At 45.7% G+C, this 8,932-nt stretch overlaps 1 protein-coding gene across 1 annotated transcript in view; it reads left to right on the forward strand.

Annotated features, from left to right (window-relative positions):
• Positions 1 to 8,932, forward strand: part of aatkb (apoptosis-associated tyrosine kinase b) — a 53,838-nt gene that overhangs the window by 16,042 nt on the left and 28,864 nt on the right. Inside the window, exon 2 of the mRNA XM_048233330.1 lies at positions 7,994 to 8,127. Coding sequence (XP_048089287.1) covers positions 7,994 to 8,127 — 134 coding nt within the window. The remainder of the gene's footprint in view (positions 1 to 7,993; positions 8,128 to 8,932) is intronic.

Here is an 8,932-nt window from a genome sequence, read left to right on the forward strand (position 1 = left end):
TGTCCTTGTGATGAATATGTCTGTTGTGTGTGTGGGAGAGAGCGATGGTGTGTGTGTGTGTGTGTGTGTGTGTGTGTGTGTGTGTGTGTGTGTGTGTGTGTGTGTGTGTGTGTGTAGTGCCCTAGCCTAGCACTGTTGGGTACAAAACAGCCTCTCTCTCTCTCTCTCTCTCTCTCTCTCTCTCTCTCTCTTTATGTGTGTGTGTGCACTGTGTGTGTGGTGACATGTGATATGTGTTATGGGTCATAATGTCATGCCATTGACTGTGTCTGTTCATTGGTTAATTTCTGTGTATATGAAAATTAATTTGAGCCAGTGTGAATGTGTGTGCATCTCTCACTTGTGTATGTGTGTATATGCATGCATGCATGCGTGTGTGTGTGTGTGTGTGTGTGTGTGTGTGTGTGTGTGTGTATGTGTGTCCTGTTGGTGTCCTGGCCGACAGCTCTCTCAGCACTTTGTCTGGTTGGCTATTTACACCCTTGTCCTGTCCCAGTGTCCTCTGATTGGGGGAGCTAGAGGTCATAGCCAGCACACTGGCACTCACACATACTGTACATACACACACACAATCTTATCAGCACACACACATACTCATTTACACACACACAGAGAGAGAAAGAGAGAGAGAGAGAGATACAAATACTCACTTATACACCTACACCCCCACACACACACACACACACACACACACACACCTGCACACAGTAAAGACTCGCTAACGCAGACTCACACAGTCATCAACTCTGTCACCCCCAACCTGTCACCCAGGCTTTTTATGCAGACCCACCTTCTGCACTGGTTTCTGGGAACAGGCACATTTGCTGAGCTTGCACCACACACACACAGGCTGTTTCATTTTTAGGTCATCGTCAATGTATGACAGTCCAGAGAGAACTCTTTGTCTTACACACACATACACACACACACAGACACACAGACACCGCCCTCTCCCTATGTGCCACCCCTACTTTATTAGAGCTCTGATGATGCCACCCCAGAACTCCACCCCGCAATATGGGACCTGTCTTTCTGTATCTGTGGCACACACACATACACAAACAGTGGGTTGGCAGTTGGCACAGTCACCCCCACCACTGCCTGCCATGCCAGTCCCATTATGTGGGACAATGGAGAGGAGTCTGAATGCTGGAAACAATGAGAGAGTTGAGCTCCCTCTCACTGGAGCAGCCCATGCCACTGGCTCTGTCTGTCTGTCTGTTTGTCTGTCTGTCTGACTGTCTGTTTGTCTGTCTGTCTGTTTATCTGTCTGTCTGACTGTCTGTCTGTTTGCCTTTGTCCAATTGTCTGCCTGTCTGTCTGTTGATCTGTCTGTCTGTCTGTCTGTCTCTTAATCTTTGTCCAATTGCCTGTCTGTCTGTCTTCATTCACTTGACTGTTTGTCGCTATATCCATTTTTATTTCATTCATGTGATTCTTGCTGTCTGCCATTATTTGTTTTGAAAAAGGCCATTCACACCAAGAACGATAACTATAACGATAACTGCAAAAAAGTATCATTCTAGCTAATATGAATGACAACGTCCACACAAACTATAACAATAACGACGATGTGAAGAACAATATCGTTGGGAGCACTTTCAGAGCGATTTTGAGATAAAAAGCTGACAGCCAATCAGATTTTTGGCATCACATTCATCAACATGAGTAGAGACTTTCCTTATTGTTTGTTAGTGTGGACATTTTTATTGTTATCTTTATAGTGATCGCTGCTGGTGTAAACAGCCCTTCACTCCTCCTCTCTTTATAGTCCAGTCTGTCTGTTTATCAGTGTCTCTAGCACTCTTACTAAGAAGATGCAGGAAGGAAGAGTGTGTGTGTGTCTGTGTGTGTGTGTGTGTGTGTGTGTGTGTTGTTTTCATGTGAGTCTGTGTATGACATTTAGATGACATTTTGCAGGTTTTCGGTTCAGTGACATGAAGTGATAAATTAATTGCGTATTCAATTTAGATAGGGAGAGAGACAGATAGACAGAAAGACAAGGAGAGAGTGAGAGTGAGAGAGGGGGAGAGAGAGAGAGAGATAATATTATCAGAGGAAAATCATCAGAGCATGGCTTATTAGAATTGTGTCATCACTATTAATTGTATTCCCATCACGGTAATAGGCTTACTCCTTTAATGTAAGTGTGTGTGTATGGTTTGCATTTGTGTGTGTGGCTTGTGTGTGTGTGTGCTGTGTGTGTGTGCGTGCCTGTGCATGTGTGTGTGCGTGAGTGAGAGAGAGATCAACTGGAAGTTTGTGTGAGTGAGTTGTGAGAGAGAGTGAGACACAGAGAGAGTGTGTATGTGTGTGTGTGTGTGTGTGTGTGTGTGTGTGTGTGTGGGGGGCACATCCTCTCCTGTCTGTCCCTGTTTGTTCAGAGTGAGGGTCATTCTGGACCTTTGCCTAGGGAGTGGTAGACTAGACTCTGGTGGAGAACTTTTCTGAGGGCCAAGACAGACGTGTAGCGTCATTAAGAACGAGGAATGCAGTGAGCTCATCTGGACTGAGCTATGTCTTCTCTGGGCCAAATGCAACCAAACAAACAGCCTTTGGGTTGGGTTGTTTGGGGTTGGGTTGGGTTGGGCTGGGTTGATTGGGTTCTGGAGAGAAGAAAAATAGACTAAGAGGAGATGGTGATGTTTTGATGTTTTGCCTTTTTGCACTGCTGGTTGAATTTATTTCCATCTCTCTCTCTCTCTCTCTCTCTCTCTCTCTCTCTCTCTCTTTCTCTCTTTCTCTCTTCCTGTGTACTGTCTTTCTTCATTATTTAGTCATCAGTGTGGTTGCTGTGTGTGCAGTCTCTTAGCGCCTTATTTCTCCACGAGTGTGTGTGGCTAAAAATGGCTACCTCCTCTGACTCATTCCCATGGACAGCGCCGTGTTTAAAAAAATGCTCTGCAGCAAAGCTCGCTCAAATAAAGCCTTTTTCTCTTTCTTTCTCCACATCCTCTTACTCTTTCTCTCTTTCTCTCTCTCTCTCACTAGTTTTCTCCCTCTCTCTCTCTTTCGCACTCTTTTGCTCCCTCTCTCTCTTGCGCTCTCTCACTCTCTCTCTCTCACGCTCTCTCTCCTCGCATGCTTTCTTTCTGGGCTCTGCTGCTTCTGGGGAAAGGCTACTCTCCAGCTCTGTTCTCCGTTCTCTCTGTTTGGGAAAGAACAAAATAAAAGACCAAAAGCATCATCAGAACGCTGATCTGGTGCTGAGCGACGAGCTCACTTCCTCTTCCTGCTTAGAGTTGGACTTGCAGTGCTTCCTTCTTCTTCATTTGTTTCGCAGTGTGATGCCTCTTTTTCTCCAGTTCATTTCATTTCGTTTCCCTCCTCGGGTGTCTCTCTCTCTCTCTTTCTTTCTCCCTCTCTCTCTCTCTTCATTTTTCACCCCTTGCTCCTCCTCATCATGCCATCTCTTTCTCTCTCTCTCTCTCTCTCTCTCTCTCTCTCTCTCTCTCTCTCTTCATTTTTCACCCCTTGCTCCTCCTCATCATGCCATCTCTTTCACTGATTTCTTTTTTTTACTCTTTATTTCTTGTCTTGTCTTCTCCTCCACCTTTTTCTTTACGCATCATGTCAATTGTTTTATGCCATCTACTTCTTCCTCCATTCTGTCTCTGCACACACATGTGTGTGTGTGTGTGTGTGTATGTGTGTGTGTGTGTGGGTGGGTGAGTGTTGTCATTTGCTTTAATGGACCTTTTGACACTAAGGAATGTGCCGCTGTAGGTGTGTCAAGTCATTCTGTCTGTGTGTGTGTGTGTGTGTGTGTGTGTGAGAGAGAGAGTGTATGGAGGTCCGTCCCACAGCTCCAGAGGAGTGTGTGTGTGTGTGTGTTTGTGTGTGTGTGTGTGTGTGTGTGTGTGTGTGTGTGTGTGTGTGTGTGTGTGTGTGTGTGTGTGTGTGTGTGTGTTGTGGCCTCTGCTCCTCTGTGTCTCACCTCCCAGCTCATTAGTTCAGAGGTCTGTTCCACTTCATTAAGCCTGCAGTCAATTCTGCCCACCTCACAAATACACTTGTGTGTGCGTCTGTGTACAGTATGTGTGTGTGTGTGTACATTTGTTTGCGTAGGTGTGTGCAGGTGTGCTCCAGGATAATTTGCAAAGAGTTTATGTGGGAAGTACTTGTGGGAAGCAAAATACATGTTTGTGTGTAAGCAAGTGTGTTGAGATGTTTGGCAGTGTTTGTGTGTGTGTGTGTGTGTGTGTGTGTGTGTGTGTGTGTGTATGTGTGTATATATATATATATATATATATATATATGTATGCATCTGTATGTGTCTATGTGTATGTACGTCTCAATGCAGCTGAGCGTTTGACTGATGCGTCCCACCACTAAGAGGATGAATGGGATTTTCTATCAGCTGCTTGTTATTTTCTAAATTTGATTCCCCTTCTTCTCCAACGGATCCATTGTCCACTTCATCCCTATAAGCTGCTGATTTGTTTGAACCCCCACCTGCACCACCACCACCACCACCACCACCACCACAACACAACAAACCAGCACCCCCTCCACCCCCAACCAACAGCATCACCTATAGCCGCTTGTCATGAGCCACTATGCTCAGCTTTGGTCCAGACTAAGCCAGTGTGCGTACGGCTTTACACTTATCACTAACTGCCAGTCCAAAGCTTCATTAGCCGAATGGCAAAGGAGTGGACTGAGCTCCGATGGGTTCCATTGTGTGGCTGTCCAGTTTCAAGGCTACAGACCTCTTTTTGCTCCAAGGCTGCTGTAGTGTCGGCTATAATCTGCACTATTGTAAGCTATTTTTCGCCACGGAAAGGATATTTCGGAAAGGCTAACGGCTTAGTCTGTCTGTCAGTCAGTCAGTCAGTCAGTCAGTCGATCAGCCCTGCTGTGAGAGAGAGATGGGAGCAAAGGATGAGGGGATGTAGAAGGAGGAAGTGTATGTGAGAGAAAGAGAGATATGCTGTTTTAATTGTGCTTTGGCAACACTGTACTTACAGTCATGCTAATAAAGCAACCTTGAATTGAATTGAATTGAATTGAGATATGTGTGTGAGAGAGAGATGAGGGCTAGAAAGAAGAGAGAATGACAGGGAAAGAAATGTATGGGAAGAGAAAGAGAGGAGTATATGTGCAAGGAGAGAATGAGAGATAGTTGGATTTATGGAGAGAGCAAGAAAGAAAGAAGCATTTGTGAATGAAAGACAGAATGAGAAAAAGACAGATTGATCTGAGGGGAGAGAGAGAGAGAGTGAGAGAGAGAGATCCACTGCTGATGGCATACCCTGCTACGTGACAGCCATCCGTCAGTCTTGTGTTGTTTCCATGGCAATCGTGACCTCATGTTGGAGAGAAAATGATGGGTGGGGGGTGGGGCGTGTACTCTGGAGAGAGGGGGAGCTTTGGGTCAGCACGTCAACATGGCAACACAAACAGACAAATAACAAACAACTGCACCCTGAGCATTGTCCAAGAATGCAAAGGCCTCCACTCACACACACACACACACACACACACACACACACGCTGCCTCTTACACTCTTTCTCTCTCTCCCTAGTCATTTATCTCTCCCTTCTCTCCTTCACTCCTTATCTCTTCACACTTTTTCTCTTTCCCTTCATCTGTCAGTAGCTTTCAGCTGCCTATTTTCGAGGCTAAAACCTATTGCTGTAGTTCATTCCAGTTCAATCCAGATAGCTACAGCACTAAATTGCCCCCCAACACAGACTTTTCTGTGTTTACTGCTGTCGCTGCCATGATATCTCAGACGGCATAGCCACCCAGTCCCATACTTAATATATCTAAATTGCATTGCCTTATCACCCTCCTTTAATTAGATTGCTGCGCACTCTGGCAGATTGGTTGTGTGTGAGGATACTGTATGTGTGTGCAAGTTTGTGTGTGTGGTTATTGTAAGTGGATACTGAGGACACACACACACACACTTATACACGTATACACACACACACACACATACTGTACACACACACACACACACACACACACACACACATGTACCACTGTGTGCCATGTTCTTCAGTTGTCTCTCTTTCATCACCCGTGCCAGTTATTAGGTGGCGGAGGCGAGAGGAGTAGAGGGTGGGGGTGAGGGTGGCTCCACTCCACTCGTTTGATGTGAGTCTCTGGTGTCTTTGACTCTTTCTCCATACCCTGTGATCTTAAAAGACTTCATGCCAAATGTCCATTGTGCTTCCTGTGCCACTTACTCCAGGGCCATACTGAAGCATCTGGACATTTGATAGAAAAGCGTATGTGTGTGAAATTGAAACTAACTGTGTATGGCTATGTTCGGTTGAAAATTGCAGCACATAACATAGATTGGCATTTAAAAAAAAAAAAAATGTATCATCACAGGATGGCTTCAGAGCTGTGGACTGTGATCTCATACACATTACATGCACATGCACACCATAGAAGGAGACTTTCTCACCATTAACTTCAATGAATCTCCCAGTTTCATAATGAGAGTACTGAGAGAACGAGTGTAATTGAACCGTCTCAATGTCACTGCAAATTCTCCTAAAGATTAACGATGTCACAGTTGAGAGGTCCAAATAAACTCATTCATATCCATGGGAACCCATCTCAGCGTAATCCCTTGCTTCACCCTGGTCGTCATTCTTATACCCGGCGACACTGTATGCAATATTCATGCACATTCTCACAGTATTTTCTTCCGTCTGAGATGGCAGAGGTCGTCACACGTTTCATGCTTCACACAGTGGCCTCTAGCGCTCAGCACATGCTGGCGGGTTTAGTGATTTACTTGGTTGCGTAATCACCCCCCTGAAATCTATGCAGACGATGTCGTTGTAGAACGCCTTGTGGAGAACCCAATTAGCCCACACAACCTCAAATGGGCACAGTAATGGAATTCATGCAGTGTAAGAGCGAGATAATTCCGACGTGGCATTATGCAAATGAATTCCTTTGCTGGCAGGTAGGTGTGATATGCCAGCGTGACTCGTTGCGTACGGGCACTCCTTCCACGACGACAATGATACTCCCACAGCACATTCACATAAAGCAGAACCTAATTTGAATAATACTAAAACATATTCTATTATGACTGTAAAGCACTTCTAACAAAGACTAAATGTGATAGGATAAACCAGCAGAATACATTTTTTACTGTAGAATGAAATGATATGTTCTCCACTCATTTCAACTCAGCTATATTTAGAATCCTGTCTGCATTACTCTTTAGGATAGTACTTTTGTGTATTTGAAAGTGTAAAAGCAGAAGACTGACCATTTGTGATGACCATGTCACTCTTTGCCTGAACAACACGGCGGTGGCGGCAGAGTTTGACGCTGGTGTGTGCTGGGTTGTATAAAAAACAATGAAATCCAATGTAATCTAATGCACTTGAGATTTTTACTTTCTGAAGCCGGACGTTTCACCCCTGGTTAGATGTTATGGTATGTGTAGGATCAAAGTTTCAGCAATATAGGCACGCTCACTCACATATTGAAGTATTTTGGGTGCGAGTTAAAAATGTCAATTTGTAAGTGGAGGAAACCGCACTCTCTTGTACAGTATGTTACTTTTTAAAAAGATTTATTGCAAGACGGCTTGACGTCGAAATTTGTAGGATCAAAGCCTGGAGAGCAGCCCGGATCTGACTCTGGTCTCGGTCACCTCTGATCCAACCTGAGCTGGGGGTCTACTGTGGAGCTTGGCCAAAACAGTGACCTCCATCTATGGCAAACGGACGTTGTCTGACATGTGGCAAAATGCCCTGATCATGTTCCTGAATGTAAAGGCCCCGTCTAGTTATGAGATCAGTCTAAAAGTGACACAATGTTTCTCAGACAAGCATGTCTCCTTTTTATTGGTGCTACATTGTCTTAGGAAAGACGGTAGAATACCCTAGAGAATGTAATAGGCTGAGGGTCAGTCACTATAAAGTATTGACGGTGAATGGAATGAGAAATCAAGTCGACCTCTGTTGTTGTCCTGTCGCTGAGTGAAGCTGTAATACCTGCTCTGTCCTGCAGATGGCGCCCCGCTGAGCGAGCTCTCCTGGTCGTCGTCTCTGGCCGTGGTGGCCATCTCCTTCTCCGGGCTCTTCACCTTCATCTTCCTCATGCTGGCTTGCCTGTGCTGTAAGAAAGGGGACATCGGCTTCAAGGTGAGACCACCACCCCGACTGACACACACACACACACACACACGCACACACAGACCCCTCTTAGTGGCATGACTAAGACATCCTGAGTTGTAGGCAAGCAACTAGTGTGGAAAGAGCAGAGACAACAGTTGGGTTTATTATGGGAGCTATACTCCTATGGGAGTGTGTGTGTGTGTGTGTGTGTGTGTGTGTGTGTGTGTGTGTGTCTTGTGCGTGTGTGTGTGTGTGTTGTCTTGTGCATGCGTGAGCGTCGCGTGCATATGTGTGTGTGTGTATGTGTGCACATCTCACACACAAAAGAAGTGTTTTCCTATGCGATTCTGCTGTCTCTCTTTTTCTCTCTCTCTCTCTTTCTCTCTCTCTCTCCTTGCTTAGAGCACATTTCAGTTGAGAGGAGTTTGCCAGGCTGCTGACACGCTGACTGCTTTGGCCTCGTTTGATCTGACAGGGGGCAGGCAGGCAGGCAGGCAGGCGGGCGGGCAGGCAGGCAGGCGCGGAGAATATATTTTTCTGAATGGCCTTCCATCTGCCAGCCATGAAAGCTGTGCCTCAGCACTGGGCCAGATGCACTTGGGCCCTTTTTCTCAATGAGAAAAGTCCATCACTGAGGAGACCAGACCTTGAGAGTCTGGTGTGCTTTTTTTTATCTCTCTCTTTCTCTCTCTCTGGAGAATGTGACTGCACTGCAGTCTACATACAACCAATCCACCTCCAACACCCTCTGCCATTCTCCAATCTCGGAGCACTTAGAGTGGGCAAAGGAGGGCATGTTGGGCATACAGGAGGAAGAAAGAGAGAGGGAGAG

This window comes from Alosa alosa, chromosome 22, assembly GCF_017589495.1.
Source record: "Alosa alosa isolate M-15738 ecotype Scorff River chromosome 22, AALO_Geno_1.1, whole genome shotgun sequence".
NCBI classification, from domain to species: domain Eukaryota; kingdom Metazoa; phylum Chordata; class Actinopteri; order Clupeiformes; family Clupeidae; genus Alosa; species Alosa alosa.